At 36.3% G+C, this 17466-nt stretch overlaps 1 protein-coding gene across 1 annotated transcript in view; it reads left to right on the forward strand.

Moving 5' to 3' along the window:
* The window catches only part of AKT3 (AKT serine/threonine kinase 3), a 170228-nt gene that overhangs the window by 73328 nt on the left and 79434 nt on the right, over nt 1-17466 (forward strand). Inside the window, exon 6 of the mRNA XM_069064467.1 lies at nt 13059-13181. Coding sequence (XP_068920568.1) covers nt 13059-13181 — 123 coding nt within the window. The remainder of the gene's footprint in view (nt 1-13058; nt 13182-17466) is intronic.

The raw sequence follows: 17466 nt of genomic DNA on the forward strand, positions 1-17466 counted from the left end.
TGTGTGTGAGTGATACAGAGAGAGAAGACTTTAATCTAGATCTTCAGTCAATGACAGGCCCTCTATTACTTGCCATGCTGCCTTTCTTTTCTGGGGGAAAAAACAACCCTGTGGCACTATGAGCCAAGTGAACTGTAATTTTTCAGATTTGTTATCAATATCATTGGCGTCCATATTGTAGCATTCTGATGACTATCCTAAATATTTACTCAGAAAACACAGTTTGAAAGAACATTGGCCTACTTTGATATATCTTGATAGAATTAAAAAGGAAAAGGGAATCAGAATGCTTATATATTATCTGTCATGTCTTAATAGTTTTAGTCATTAGATGGTCATATTTTGTGTGTTAGGAGTCACCTTTTTGTTCCTTTGTGTACAAGGCAAAGTGGTAGAATTATCATGGACAAAATTCAGGTATGTAATGATCAAAGTAAAATCTTCCTGGGTAGATTCTTGAAGATTTTTTCCAAATGAATTATTAACATGCTTAGCATAAACTATTAGCCTGTGTTTCTGTAAGTTTAGATTTTAATTTTTTATAAAGCTACCTCTTAATGTAATAAAAGGCATCTTGTTTTTCTGATGAGACTAATGAAAATTATTTACCTAGTTATATTTACTGCACCAGAGACTACTGTGTTCATGCCTTGCTGCCACCTGTCAGTGCTATTAGATGATTAGTATTAAAAAGATCAGTCCTTATTGCCATGGGAAGCTTGGGTTCATTAATGACACTTTGCAGTTTCCTGAAGGAGTCTAATTCTCTTCCTTCTATTAAGTGCGAGGCTCTCTTTATCTATCTGCACTGTCTGTCCCAGATATACATATAAGTGCTATAGTGCTTGACATGACAGATATACATATAAGTGATATATATGTATGTATGCATGTATGTCTAAATTGTATAGCATAATCTAGGCAATAGGCATTCTCCATCCACTTTGTGTTCCCTATGTAGATAATTAGGCCAATGCTGTTAAAAAGTTATGAATCTTATGAAACTCTTATATGTTCTGTGGCTATATGGAATTGGCAAAATATCATATGCCAACAGGAATATCAGGTATTGCAGGTAGTCTTTCTTCAACTTATATATTGTGCTAGATATCCTCCATCAAAGTGGTAAACCCCTTTGCTGAGCATAAATATTCTTGCTTTATGCCTTATTTGATTATAATGAATAGGTCTTTGAACAGAGTTATTTTTGATACTGTGTCTTAAATATATTGATATATGCATCTTGTTGGAAAAGAGCTTTTAAAGTAATGTTTTACTCTGTTGAATCAAATCTTTTTTTCATAATAAACAATAAACACAAAAGCAGTATGACACAGGGGGCAGTGGAGAGATGTATATTCAGTATGTGTTGAGGATAAAACATGTAACCAATGAAGAACTTGAGCTAACAGGTATAAAAGATGCCTTTCAGGAAATGTGTCAGGAAATGAATACCATGTTGTCATATGAAGAGGGTAATAGATGACAGATGGACAATAAAAGTTTTCCTCTGGAATCCTTATGATGTTATAGAAAAGTGAAGAAAGCCTGCAGCACATTGGATGGACGACCTGTATCCAAATTATAGGAGAACATACTCATTCATAGGCGATTTGCATTTTGCATCATTGGAGGGGAGGCGCATAAAGTATTATGTATTTGATGAGCACCTACTATGTGCCAGGTACTGTACTAACCACTTTACAAATATCTCATTTGATCCTTGCAACAACCTTGGGAGGTAGGTATTATTAATATTCCCATTTTACAGATGAAGAAACTAAGACTGACAGAACTTATGTCTGTGAGCTTTTCTTGTTTTTCAGGATATCATCACATTTCCCTATTTTGTATTCTATTGATGCATTGATTTAGTGTCTTGTTTTTTGCTTTTTGAAGGGAAATTGGGGGTAAGTAACTTGCCCAAGGTCACATGGCGTGTGTGTGTGTGTGTGTGTGTGTGTGTGTGTGTGTTAAGTAGCTGAGGCCAGATTTGAACTCAGGTCCTCCTGATTCCAGGGCCGGTGCTCTATTCACTGCGCCACCTAGCTGCCCCTAAAGTTTCTTATTTTTGATAGAGAAACTGGACTATCTGCTAGGCACTATGCCAAGTATTGCAGTATATAGAAAGGCACAAGAGAGTCTCTGCTCTCAAGGAGCTCACAGTCCGGAATATTGTGTTGCTTTTAATCTGGGCTAGCTTTTTTAAATACCTAGAAAAAGAAAGAATGAAACTTCTCTTAGTAGAAAATTCCAATTTCTCATTATTTTTGAAAATAAAAAGATCATCCTTAATATTTATTCTCAGTTCCTCCCAATTCTTGTTTTTAGAGAAAGAGGGCTTACTGTGCCTTATATAGCTAGAGCATATATCAGTGATACTTTTTAATACCAGTCTTAAATGAAGCCAGTACTTCTGAAACATTTGGCTTTATTACTTGAGAGAAAATAGAAAGGTCAAGATGGTGGAGTAGAAGCAGGACCTCCCCACTGCTCCGGCTTCCACCTTCCCCAATCCATGCAAAAAGGGGACTCTAAACAAACTTTGGAGCTGCAGAACCCATAAAATGACACAGATAAGCTAACCTCCTGCTGAGGACAGCCCGGCAGGCTGGCGGGAATCAGCCAGCATGGCACTCTGGAAGCCGAGCCCAGCCCCACACCGAGGCTTTAGCCCCAGGGCGGGCGGGTTTGACCAGCCACTGGCCAGAGGGACTCCAGATCAGCAGCAGCTATGGCCCTTTCCAGATTTATCAACACATAGATGCGAAGGACGAAGTGAAAGGTCAGTGCAATCTGGACTTTGGGACCAAGTAAGTGGGAGTGAATGGCTTTTTCCCCTGGGGTGAAAAGCTGCTGAGACGCTGGCACAGCCAGCCAGCACCACGTGGCAGCTTCAGCTCTTGGCCTGCAGAGTGTAGGGAGACAAAGCACCAGTCTGAGGGGTAATCGCTCTTGCTTTAACCTTCTTGGATCTGGATTGCAGTCTAGGGTGGATCTCCTGGGGAGTGTGTCCAGCTTGCCAGAGCATGTGGAGACCTCAGAGAGGGCACCCAAGTAATACCTCTGGCAGCTGAGAAAACCCCAGTGTTTGGGACGAAAGCTCCCTTGTATGGTGGCAGAGTCCTACTGTGGCAAAAAGCCCAGGGGTCAAGTGACTGAGGGGTGACATGACCAGGCAAAGGAAAGAAAGCAGACAGAAGATTCCAACATTACACTCCTATTTTGGGGACAAAAAGGAGCAAAGCATTGAACAGGAGGAAGACAGTGAAGTCAGAACTCCTGCACCAAAAGCTTCAAAGGAAAATACAAGCTGGTTACAGGCCATAGGGGACCTTAAGAAGCAGATAAGAGAAGCGGAGGAAAAATTGGGAAGAGAAATGAAAATGATGTAAGAAAATTATGAAATGAGAGTCAACAGCCTGAATGAGGAAAATCATATCTTAAAAAATAGACTAACTCAAATGGCAAAGGAGACTCAAAAAGGCAATGAGGAGAAGAATGCCTTAAAAAGCCTAATTTGCCAGATGGAAAAAGAATCTCAAAAGCTTAATTAGGAGAATCATTGCTTCAGAATTAGACTGGAGCAAATGGAAGCTAATGACTTTATGAGAAATCAAGATGCTGTTAAACAGATCCAAACAAATGAAAGAATAGAAGGCAATGTGAAATATCTCATGGGAAAAACCACTGACCTGGAAAATAGATCAAGGAGAGATAATTTAAAAATTATTGGACTACCTGAAAGCCATGAACAAAATAAGAACTTAGAAATCAACCTCCAGGAAGTTCTCAAAGAAAACTGCCCTGATGTTTTAGAACCAGAGGGCAAAATAGAGGTTGAAAGAATCTACTGATCACCTCCTGAAAAAGATCCCAAAAAGAAAACTCCTAGGAATATTATAGCCAGGTTCCAGAATTCCCAGATTAAGGAGAGAATATTACAGGCAGCCAGGAAGAAACAATTTGAATATTGTGGAAACACAATCAGGATAACTCAGGATCTGGCAGCTTCTACACTGAGGGTTCGAAGGGCTTGGAATATGATATTCCGGAGGGCAAAGGAGCTGGGATTAAAACCAAGAATCACCTACCCAGCAAAACTGAGTATCATGTGTCAGGGGAAAATATGGTCATTCAGTGGAATAGAGGACGTTCAAGCATTCTTGATGAAAAAACCAGAGTTGAATAGAAAATTTGACATTGAGATACAAGAAGCATGAGAAGCATGAGAAGGTAAACAGGGAAAAGAAATCACAAGGAACTTATCAAAGTTGAACTATTAACATTCCTACATGGAAAAACAATAATTATAACTTATGAAACTTTTCTCAATAGTTGAAGGGAATAGAAATACATACATATATATGTCTATATATGAGGGTATATGGACATATGAATACATATGTGAATGTGTGTATATATGTTTACAGGTATACATAGATAGAGGGCACAGGACCAATTTAACAGGAAGGGATGATACTTAAAAGGTGAAATTAAGAGGTGAGAGGAATATAATGAGAGGAGATAGGGGGAGACAGAATGGGGTAAACTATCTCATTTAGAAGAGTCAAGGGAAAATGGTTACAATGGAGGGGAAGAATAGGAAGTCAAAAGGGAATGGGTCAACCTTATTCCCATTGAATTTGGCTTGAGGAGGGAATGCAATACACACTAAATAGGGTATCACCCTCAGGAGAGTAGGGGGGGAAGGGGATGAGAAGGGGGATGATGGAAGGGAGGGCAGGCTGGGGGGGAGGGATGTTGGAAGCACCCACTTTTGAAAAGGGAAGGGATCAAAGGAGAGAATAGGACAAGTGGGAGGTGGGATAGGAGGGAGGGAAATATAGTCATTCTTTTACAATATATCTGCTATGTTATTGTTTTGCATTAGACACACATGTACAACCTATACTGAACTGCTTATCTTCCCAGTAAGGGTGAATGACAAGGGAGGAAGGGAATGAATCTGGAATTCAAAGTTTTAAAATCAAATATTCAAATATATACATATATATATATATATATATATATATATATACTATTATTAATACTATTTTACATGTAATTGGGAAGTGGGATGTACAGGCACTGGGGCATAGAGATCCACTGGAAAAGTAGAAAGAGGTATGGGAGAAGATATGGGAGGGGACAGATTGGAGGAGGGAATATCCTGTGTGACTGCTGTTTTGGGGTGGTGGGTGGGTGGGGGATGGGGAGAGAATTTGTGACTCAAAATATGGCGGAAATGAATGATGTAAATCAGAAGTTAATAAAGCATTTGAAAAAAAAGAAAATTGAAAGAATAGTACATAGTGAAAAGCAGCAATGTAAAAACTTTTTATCATGTTCTTTCTACCTACTTAAGGCTTTGTATAGAAGGCTTAGGTTCAATAGGATTAAGATAGGTCAGTGCTTTTTTAAAGTCTCTGCCTCAAACTCCGTTTTTGGTGGGCATATAGAATATGTCAAAAGGGAGCAACACTACTAGGAATCTTCACAATAATCCATAATTTCCCTTAGCGTTTGCCTTTTCCCTAGAAGCAATGGACACTAGGAATTTATTTTCTAAGTAATAGCACAAGCTGATTAGAGACTCTTCAGGTTCCAAATGATTTAGAGTAAAAGGGGTACAAAATAAGTTTCTGAATATGGCAATCATAGAAGATAGTAACTAGAGTTCTGTGTTCAAATTATAATTAACCTTCATTTGAACAGATGGGAAAATTCAGGGTAGTTCTAGGACTTTGCATTTGCCATACAAAGAGTACTCTTGGGTACATGAGCTATGACTGGAGAAGTGTAATCTTTTAATACTAATATCCTCTATTGAAGATGTCACAGGAATGATTTTTAACTTCCCTTTTTTGTTTTGGTAATTTAAAATATTTATTAGAAATTTTGAAGATTTGTGAATAAAAATACAGAAAACAGTCTATTTTGTATTACTTATTTTGTTAATAAATTGCATTTTTTCTCTTCATTTTTTTTCCCTTTTGGTTGAGGAAGTAATCTTGCCTCTTACAATATTATATAGAGTAAATATTCATAAGCTATAAAGAGCCTGTTATAGCTGTTTTGCTAAGTAAGTTTTTAAATTCATCCAATTTTTAAAAAATTATGAACTTTTTTCACAGTTTAAAGTGGTAGGACTTGTTTACAATATAGCAAATTGCATTTAATTTTTTATACAGTAATGTTAACCTTTCCTGCCCTCCACCTTTAAAAAAAAAAACTTTGAAAGAGGTCATAAAATAAATATAGGTGGTAGGATTGCCATTTTGAGGGGAGATTGTATTTCTTGTTAGTTTTTGAGCATTGTATGACTTGAAAAAGGACAGTAGAGGTAGGGCTCAAGATATCTAACCCATTGTTTGAAACTGTTTCTACCAAACATCCATTTTAGCTCAGAACCTCAGATCTGATATAATGCTCCTGAAATTCCCTCATAGCTTCCCTAAGGGCCTAATTTAATTCCTAAAACACTTTATATAAAGTGTTTTAGTTTTAGGTCATTTAATGTAGTCCCTTCATTTTACATAAAATTGTGGCCATGTTGAAGTCAGACACTTGACCAAGGTCAAGTTTAGTACAAAAATATTTATAGCAGCTCTTTTTGTGGTGGGAAAGAATTGGAAATTAAGGGGATGCCCATCAGTTGGGGAATGTCTAAACAAGTTGTGATATATGAATGTAATGGAATACTGTTGTGCTATAAGAGATGAGGAGCAGACGGACTTCATATTACCTGGGGAGACTTATACCAACTGATACTGAGTGAGAAGAGCAGAACCAGGAGAAATTTGTACACAATTATAGACACAACATATGTGTGATGACCAACTTTGATAGACTGGACTCATCTCAGCAACACAGGATTATAAGACAACTCCAAAAGACTCATGATGGAAGGAGATGTCTACCTTCAGAGAAAGAACTTAAAGAACAGAATTTGAATGCAGATTGAAGCAAACTTCTCTCTTTCTTTTTCTTGTTTGGTTTTGTTTCCTCTTTCCCATTGTTCACTCCATTGGTTACAATCCTTCTTTACAACCTGACTACTATCTAATGTGAAAGTATTTGCCGATCCTATACTTGATTGCATACTGCCCTGGCTGGGGTGGGGGTCGAGGGGAGGAAGAGGGAGGGGGAGAAAATTTGAAATTCAAAAGATTGTGGAACCACATTTTGTAAGCTAAAAGTAAACAAACAAATTAAAAAAGAAACAAAAAGGTCTAGTTGAATATTAAGCAAGCAGAGATTCAAACTCTAAATGCACCTTTCTTCCCTATCCCTCACTGAAGTTGTGCTTTAAAAAATAAAATTTAAAGTTAGATGAGTTTACAACCGATTTTTGCTTTGCAAAATCTATGTCATAAAATGAAGGGATAATAAAAGCTATTTTCCGGAATTATCTGGAGAATTATTGCATTAGGTTATTTTAAAACTGTAAGAATACTTTTGTTAGTCATAAAAATAATTTTAATTTTCACTCTGTTGTAGGAGTAACACTATTGAAACTATGTGGGATAGTCATGTTTAATTCATTTCACCTTAGGTTGAATTAGAGCTTTTCCACTGTACCTTGGGTCCTTCTGTGAGCCCAAGGGGTGTGTTAATCAGCATTATTGCACAGACTGTCATGCCTTATTGCTTAATTAATTAGTTGTCTTTAGGATACTCAAGATCCTAGCTCAATCAATATTATGATAATGAATCTAATCATTGAAATTAATGAGACTTGTATTAAACATATTGTGCAATTCTCTGGGTAGTGACTATTAAGCTATTACCAAAGAGTTGCAAAAAGAAAATCAACTTAATGCTGTAATTCTGAATTTGGGTAAATACAAATATGTATTTGTTATAAAATGCACTATGTTGTACCACACTTAAAAAGAACCAAGACTGCTATTCTAAATACAGCAGTTTATTGTCATAGTGAACATTTTGATTTATGATCAAATAAACAAATTTGCAAAAAACAGTAGTTTGCTCATCATTTATTTGCCCTAAGAGTTGTACATGACTAAAATGACTGAACAACAAAAATGGCTTATTAAGTTCACTTCAGAACAGAATACTTGAGGAATGGAGAAGGGAATGAGCATTTATTAAGAAGTACCTACTATTTGCCAGACACTGTGCTACAAGCTTTTTATGAAAATCTCATTTGATCCTCACAACAACTCTGTGAGGAAGATGCTGTTATTATGCCCACTTTATAGCTGAGGACACTAAGGCAAACATATCCTCCTTAAAATTCTGCTTAAAGAAACTTAAAAATTCTAAAGAGAAAAATCTATTCACCCAATCCCAGGTGAACTCATTATTTCTTTTAAATGGAATATATTTTTGTATGTCAGGTCTGTGATGATTCCAGAAGAAATATTTTAAAATCAACCTTCTGTCCTAATCTGTGAGTTCTTTTCATCATGTAACATAGGTATATTATATAAAGTTTAGTTTATGCTTACAACAGTACTTGGATATATAGTTCATTTTTTTATTTCATATTATTCAATGTGTGTTTATTTATTTGGTCTGGACCTTTTAGTATCTTGTATAGGAACTCTCTCAACCAATGTATATGGTAATCTTCAGAAGCAATTCTGTGTAACTTATATATTCTTAGAGAGTTGCCTAGGCCATTGAAAAATTAAATTAATTGTCTGTGGCTATAGCTTTCTAGTCACTGCTAAGTATTGCTTCTTAACATAGTGTATATTAAATAAATATTTAATTTGTAATTTTAGTCTTGCCTAATTACTTTCAAACTATCCAGTTTAAGTGAAATTTTCAAATTATTTTGCATGCTTTTAGTCATATATAGTTGCATTCATGATTTTTATACTGATAGCATATTCTATGGAAAAAGAACCTCTCTCTGTCCTTGCCTCTTTGTGTGAACTCCGAAAAGTCATTTGACATCAGTGAGATGTGGTGGAGAATACTTATAGTCTATACAACTGTGGGAGGTTATGGCTGGTGGGTTGCTTGAGTTTGAGATATCTCAAGATGCAATAGGACTGATCCATACTAAGCTGTGGCCCTGATAGGGTGAGCTTCCAGGACTAGAGGGCCATTGGTCTGTCTTAAGCAGGAGGTGAACCAGCCTCTGTGAGAAAAACAGAGTTGATTAAAGCTTCAATACAGGTCATCATTAGGAGCCAACTTGTGAGGGGCTGCTTGGGCTTCCACCATTAGTGAGAAAGGGACATCCAATTTTCACACTTAAATGTCCTTTCTTCTTCCCAAAAAAGGTTATTTTTTCCATATTCAAGTTTCCTTGTCTGCAAAGTAAAGGAACCCTCTACCCAAGGTGCTTATCCTATGGCCTATTTCAGTTTACTTTCAAAATTAACTTGAACTTAGTGTCTTTAGGCTTTAAAAAAATTAAGAATATAACTATTAACATAATTGAACACAAAAATTAGCCAGTTTTAGCACAAACATTTGAATAGTATGGTCAAATAAAAAAAGCTTTAAACAAATACAGTTTGTTTGTATGTTTGTTTTTACAAAAGTCTACTTTCTCCCTAATCATAAATTCCTGATTTAAACCTAATTTCCTACCTGGTCTTAACAGAATGCTTTTATTTTTTTCCAGTTTATGCTAAAATTCTTTAATTGTGAGTAAAAATTGTTGTGGAGTTTAGAGTTTAAAAATTCTTCAGTGGTTCAGCATCAGAAGTCCTTGCAGCTGACTTTTCTTGGTCCCTGACTTCCTTCCTCACCTTTCCTGTGTTGTGAGACTATTTAAAGGAAGAGCATGGCTCATTCAAGTTCTAGCCTTTTCTTACCTTCCACAGGTAGAAGCAACAAAAAGAACACTCAGAGTTATGGTCTTTTCTTCAATTAGAAGGTTTCTCTCCACATGGAAACTGTTTCTTTCCTTTTGGTTTTTTTTTTCCCCCTTAGGGAAATTACTTTGAACTTCTTCCCAGCTTTCCTGATTGCCTTGTAAAGTTACCTTTATTTTTGTAGTAACTATTGTACACAGGATCAGACATAGCTCCTCTTGAAAAGGAACTGCTTCCCTTTTTCAGCTAGAAATTCATACTAACTATAATATAATTTTTCTATAATGCATTTATATAGTACTCATCCTAGAAATATTTATTGAATATCGCTTAATGATAATAGCTTACATTGTATATGGAGGTTTACATCCATTATCTTGCTTGATCCCAGCCTCATGTCTTATATGTTGTAGTCAGTAACAGAATGTTTGTTGAGTTAATCCTAGCACCACTGTGAGGTATATAAAAGGCAGGTAATATCATTCCCATTTTATAGGTGAGGATACTGAGGCATGTAAAGATGAGGTGACCCTCATAAGGACAGTTAAGAAAATGGAAAATCTTTCCTTCTCTAATTTTTCCATGGCCTTGCACACCAAGGAGGTAGCTATCTCTTTGCTGGTAACATGTTTGCCAGTATTTCATGAAGCTTAAATTAGTTACTTTAATTTATTAAATTACTTAGTTAGTTAAGAGAACCAAAACAGTCATCTGACTCCAGTCAGACTAAAGTGTTTAGGTTAAGTAAAACTTATACCACATGAGTAAAATGTATACCATGAAGCATTGATCAAATGGTGAGATGATTTCAAGGGCCAGATTTTAATGCACAGTGTTGGTTATAGAAGCAATAAGAAAACTAAACGTTACCTAATGGATTCAGAAAATTTGGTACATAGTGTCAGAGAGCTAAAAGTGCTCTTAATAACGCAAAAAATCTTACTGTGCTGATATTGTTCACAGTGTTTCCTTTAAGAATCCTAAAGTGATTGATGAGAGATCAGTTGTAACTCAGTTAAGCCATCAAGACCACCAATTCACATGCTTGGCCAAAGAATGAAAATTAGTAAAAAACTTTGCACATTTTTATTTGTGCTAAATAAAACCTCAGATGTTCAAACCTAGTTCTTCTGATGGCAGGCCCAGTGCACTTTCCATTGTAACACACTTGTCTTATATATTTCCTGTGGGGTTTATTAGAAGTATAAGAAGTGATTTTTCTCCCTTCCGATAACTTATGGGCAAAATGATGGATAAAAAGACCTAAGCATACAAAACTAACTCAAGTAGTAAGTAGTAAATGTTGAATGAGTGGTATAGGCAAAGTATATAGGGCCTTGAGGCCACAGTTTCCCTCCTCCCCCTTCCCCCTGATATATACATTCAGGGGAAGAGAATGCAATGAGCAAGGATATTAGTGGAGTCTTTCTGGAAGGAGGTGGTATTTGAACTGAGAATGGAAAGGTTCAGTGGACAGAGAGGAGAGTAGTTGGACATTTGATGTGGGGAGAAATAAAAAGCAACATCAGGAAGAAGGGAATATACAAGACATGTTCTATGGATAGTAAGTAGACCAGTCTAACTGGAATTGGGGTTTTGAATAGAGAAGAATAGAAAAATACAGGTGGAAAGGAGACGGGCCATTTTTTTTATTCTCAGCTCCTATCATATTACTTTGTACAGAGTTGGCAATTAATAAATAGGTTGTTGAATGAATGGATGAAAGACAGATTCAGGACAGATTATCTGGGGCCATAAATACAAAGGTAAGCAATTTGAATGAGGTTTCAAAACTGATTGAAATCATTTCACCATAGTCAGTTCCTCTCAGGACTGTTTTCATCACTGTAAAGAATTCTTAAAGATACCCCCCCCAAAATGTTTCAAAACATAAAGGAATGAATCTACTATAATAAATGAGGTAGCTTTTTTTTGAATAAGTGATACTAGTCTGTTATCTCCTAAAATTATATCATGATGCTAACTCTTGCTACTTTATAAATCCTGTGAATACAAAATGTAGAAATAGATGTTACCTATCCATGTGTCTATATAAAATCAAATGATCCAATGAAAAGAGAATAAAAAAGTTTATAAGCTCTCTGAAGGCAAGGACTGTAGCTTATTTATCTTTGCATCTCCTCCCATGCCTCATAAATCAACAAGCAGTTAGTAAATCCTTTCTTAATTGAATTAAATCAGATTGAATCAGATTATCATAGCATTTATCTGATATCAAATCTTCAAGTAATTGAGAACACCTGGATGATTAGCTGAATTTTTCATTTTTAGTGTAGTTGTTTAATGTCATGTATATATAGACAGAAGCAAATGAATGAACTCTGATGCATATCAGTGAACAGCTTGCTTATCTATAAAACCAGTGACTCAAAAATCTGCCACAGGTGTTATGTAGAAAAAATTTAAATCATATTTGACGCTGAAAAATCTTTAATGTTTTTAGTTAATATGTTTTAGAGTGGTATAGTTTCAAAGTGTTAACTTTTATATTGCTTTATAATTACTTTAAAAGCTGTTAGTCAATTATTTATTCTTAAGGAATGAATGACTTGTTAAGTAGTGTATTTTCAAAATGGGGATAATAAATATTAAATACCATCAGGGATATCAAAGAATTTGCTCTGCTTAGCTATGTTATATATCACTAAGAGGAAGTTAAGAAGTTACAACTTAGAGAGGTGTATTGTCTCTAGCTAGAACCTAGTGACCAGGTCATTGAAGAACTATTTACTGATGGCACTACGAACTTTTTAATCGTTCTAGTTCATTTGTTAAGCAGTGTCCAGATGAATGCCAGTCCTTTTCCCCCCCCTCTTTTGTACAAAAGTAAATTAAGTAATTAACTGAAAATCATACAACCATACTTGTGTTGTTATTTTAATAATATGACTCAATACTTCATCCTAAAAAGGAAATGGTGAGGGACAGAATAAGAAGGGATACAAGATGATGATCTACACTTTTTTCCTCTGGTAACTGAAGGTTAAATGGGTAGCAAACAGAATGTCTTAAACAAGATTGGTATATTGATTAAAACGCTGATTTAACAGCTCGCAGTCTCCCCTTGGAAACCTGGAAAAGATAAGCCAGCTGCTGTCTAAGAGTGCTGAGTGTCCACTGAGAGTACACTATCTATCATCACAATATGGTGATGAGAGGTGTTTTATGTTTGTGTTAATTTCCCCCACTAAATCAGTAATTATTACAATCCTGTCCCTGCTGTTTACCCTGCAGCTGTTTTTCCATTTGTCGAGAGAGCGGGTGTTCTCTGAGGACCGAACACGCTTCTATGGTGCAGAAATTGTCTCCGCTTTGGACTATCTACATTCCGGAAAGATTGTGTACCGTGATCTCAAGGTAAAAAAAAAAAAGTAATCAAATTTTGTTTTTTCAGAGACTATGGGGACAAACACAAAGTAATTACAAAGTTGCACAGTTTTGGAAAAGAAAACATTTGGTTATGAGAAAAAACTGCCTTGTTGTAGGATGTGCTCCACAACATAAAGCGTACTGTTTAATTCACGAGTTTGAAGACACCTTATGTATTTCTGAGTATTTGATGTACAAACAAATGTTTCTTAACTATATAATCTAAGTTTATTTTTTTCTATAAATGCTTATAATTAAGAATAATATTAGGCATTGGCCTGAAAATTAAGTGAATTCATAGGTAGGTAAAACCCTTAAGATATTTAATTCTATTTCTGGATTTCATATGAAATCCTATACTTATAAAGAAACATTTATAATATATCAGGATGTTTAACTGGGATACAATCTTGATTTTAGTTTCAGTTTACAGTTTTTGATATTCTAAGACCTTTAAGGCTTTGAATATCTGATTTTTTAAATAAGTTTTAACATTTGAAAAACATCTGGTTACTAATAATATTGTATAGTATACTGCTATTGATTTGTCTCTTCATAAGCGTTTGAGAACCTTTATTAAAGTACCTTAGAATGTGTGAATGTTATTTTCCCAATACCCTTATGAACTAGGCTTATTGATTTAAAAGCATGTATGTATTATGCTGTAAACAAAACAGCATATGAAAATCAACGTCTATAAAAACGGGTAAATGAGTTAGTGATGATTTATGCTAAATATTGTCATTTTTATTGCCAAAGAATTCCTTTAAATTAAAAAGTACCCTTATATTGTCATTTATTTGCTTCAACCAAAGTATTAGTCACAGATAACTTCTCAGGGACTCTTATGTTATATTATCTAATATGCCGACATAGCTGCATGTAAAAACCTCCCATCATTTCATCCTTTTCCAGTGACAATATTTCTCAATTAATCTGACTATCTCAGCATTTTGGGGTGGCTTTTTTTGGGTTGTATTTGTATCATACACCTTTAATTTCTGGATGACAACATTTGGGGGAGATAGTTAACAAGTATAAAGGTAGGTTTGTCATACAGACAACTAAAATTAGCTGCAAAAGTAAATAGAAGCATACAAAATGATGTTCCAAAACAATAAGTATAGAATATTATTTTTAATAAACTATATTTCTCCTAATTAAAGAATGACTAGCTGCATCAAAGCATTGTAGAAGGTGGTGAGTTATTGTAGAACTCTATGATATAGCTTGATTTTGTCAAAACTTTTGCTAAAATATCTTATGATATTCTTCGTGAGAAAATGGAGAGATAAGGACCAGAGAGTAATACAATAAATTTTGTTCAGCATTGGTCAAATGACCAGACTCATGGTATATCGTTAACGGTTTAAAGCCAATGTGGCAGAAAGTTTGCAGTGGAATATCTTTTCTTGACACTGTGACTTGGACAAGGGCAGACATGGTATAATGTTCAAATTTGCATATGGCACTTAGCTAAGAGAACTAACTCTTTGGATGACAGAATCAAGAGGCAAAAAGGTCTCTATAAGCTATATCATTGAGCTAAATTTGATAAGATGAAATTCAGTAGATAGAAATGCAATTTCTTATACTTGGGTACAAAAAATAAACTCCAGAAGTATAACATAGGGAAACATGGTTAGGTAAAAATTTATCTAAAAAGATCTGGGGGTTTCAGTGAACTTCAAGCTCCATATGAGAAAGTATGTTTTTGTGGCAACAAAAAAAGCTAATGCAGTCTTGAGAGGCATTAAGAGAGTTAGATCTTTCAGTAATAAGGAGGGTGACATTCCCTCTGTACTCTGCTCAGGTAAGACCTTACTTGAGTGTTGCCTTTAGTTTTGTGCATCACAATTTAAAAAGATGTTAACATGCAGTGGATGGGGGGCCAAAATGGTAGAATGGAGGGAGGAAGAGAGAGAAGAAAGAGAGAAAGTCTCTTTTAAGGTGCATACTATGTGTCATCCACTACATCACCAAGTAACCTTAAGTCTGTGTCTTATGTTAATTGATTGAAGGAACTAGTGATCTTTAGCATGAAGAAGAGAAGAGTTATGAGGATGTATTAGCTCTATCCAGGTATTTGAAAGGTTGTCATGTAGAATAGAGCTTAGATTTGTTCCTTTTGGCCTTAGATATCAGAAATAAGATCAATGGGAAGATATTGTAAAGAGGAAAATTTAGGCTTTAGTGTCAGAAAAAATTTCCTAGTAATTAGAGCTGATGTAAAATGGAGTGTGCTGCCTTTAGAAATGGTGAATTTCCCCTCAAAGGGGTAATTTCTAGGAAGAGATTTGATTTCTACTTATTGTGTATAGACTAGATAGATATTGTGTAGAAACTAGAGACAGCCACTGAATTGCCTTCCAACTCTTAAATTCTGTGGTTTTGTGATGTATTGGCTTAGGAATCATCTACATAGAGATAATCATTAGACCCAGTCAAATCACCAAGTGACATAAAGAAATAGGGCCCTGGGGGACACCTAACTTGTGTCCATGTTCTTTTGATTGTATTGCTTTAGACTTTCTTTAGTTCAGTATGCAAGTCCACTTAAGAGACACAATATATGTGTATATATATGTATATAAGCATGAATGTGTATGTATATATGATGGGTATATAAACACATACAAATCATTTATACATACATACACATATGTACACATACATATTTATACACATATACACACCCTTCAAAACAATTATATAGAAGCATAGATTTAAGATAAAAGGGACTCAGAGGTTATCTAGTACAACTCCTTTTTGTAGCTAAGGAAACTGTGACCTTTCTAGTGGTAGGGCCAGAATTCAAACCTAGAAGATAGAGTGTTGTGGCCTGAAGTTAGGAAGACCTAAGTTCAAATTCAGCCTCAGATACTAACTAGCAGTGTGATCCCAATCAAATCAGTTAACCTTGTTTGCCTCAGTTTCCTCCTCTGTAAAATGATCTAGAGAAGGAAATGACAAACCACTCCTATCTCTTTTCCAAGAAAACCCCAAGTGGGATCATGAAGTGTCAAATACAACTGAACAAAAAAACTCTGATTCCAAATCCATCTTTTATCACTTGTGTGATGTTCTCCATTTCCGATGAACATACAGAACTAAATGAAGTTCTGCATTTTCTAAAACACAGTTGAACCCACAGTTCACATTTCTTGGCCACTAAGGGTTCACCTACACAGAGAATTCATTTTTACAACAGCAAATGGGAATACTTTATACACAGATGACTAAATAGGGAATAAAAAATTAATATACAATAGGCCACAAGTTCTTAAGGGAAAACAGATTAACTATCTTGGCATAACACGTTCATGTAACATCATCTTAAATGAGCCTGGTGAGAGGCCCAGCCTTAGAATTAGAATGATCGGGGGGTGGAGTCAAGAGTAGAAACAGGACTTCCTTGGGGCTCCTGCTTCCCTCTCCTCCAATTCATGTAAAAGGTGACTCTGAAGAAACTTTGGAGCTACAGAACACATGAAATGGCACAGAGAAGCTAACCTCCATCTGAGGACAGCCCGGGAGGCCGGCAGGAAGTGGCCAGCACAGAGCTCTGGGATCCGAGCCCAGCCCTGTGTGAGCCCGAGGTTTTAGCTTCAGGGCAGCCTGACCAGCCGCTGGCTGGAGGGACTTCAGATCACAAGCAGCTATGGCGGTTTGCAGAATTATCAACCCATAGATGCTAAGGACAAAGTGAGAGATCAGTACAGTGTGGACTTTGGGACCTGGGAATTCAGGAGTGTGGTCCAGCCTTTGCCCCCAGTGCGAGAATCGGCTGAGGCTGGGCCATGCCACCCGCTGTGTGGCTGTGTCAGACCTCCTGGCCTGCAGAGTGTAGGGGAACCAAGCAACCAGTCTGAGGAGTAATCATTCTTGCTTTAACCTGCTTGGATCTGGATTGCAGTCTAGGGTGGAGGTCCTAGGGTGTGTGACCAGTTTGCCAGAGCATGGGGAGGCTTCAGAGAAGGCACCCAACTAATAACTCCAGCAACTGAGAAAACCCTAGTGATTGGGACAAAGCTCCCCACTCTGGTAGCAGAGTTCGACTGTGGCAAAAAGCTCAAAAGTCAAGTAATGGAATGGCAAGCACATTGACTTTGGACTCCTTTTTTGGGGACAAGAAGGATCGGGGCATGGAACAGGAGGAAGACAGCAAAGTTAGAATTCCTGAACCAGAAGCTTCCAAGAAAAGAATAAGCTGTTCACAAGCCATAGAGGAGCTTAAGAAGGATTTTGAAAACCAGATAAGAGAAGTGGAGGA

This window comes from Petaurus breviceps, unplaced genomic scaffold (genome assembly GCF_028583685.1).
Source record: "Petaurus breviceps papuanus isolate PSGF00001 unplaced genomic scaffold, PetGlider_PUasm1.0 90633, whole genome shotgun sequence".
Taxonomy (NCBI): domain Eukaryota; kingdom Metazoa; phylum Chordata; class Mammalia; order Diprotodontia; family Petauridae; genus Petaurus; species Petaurus breviceps.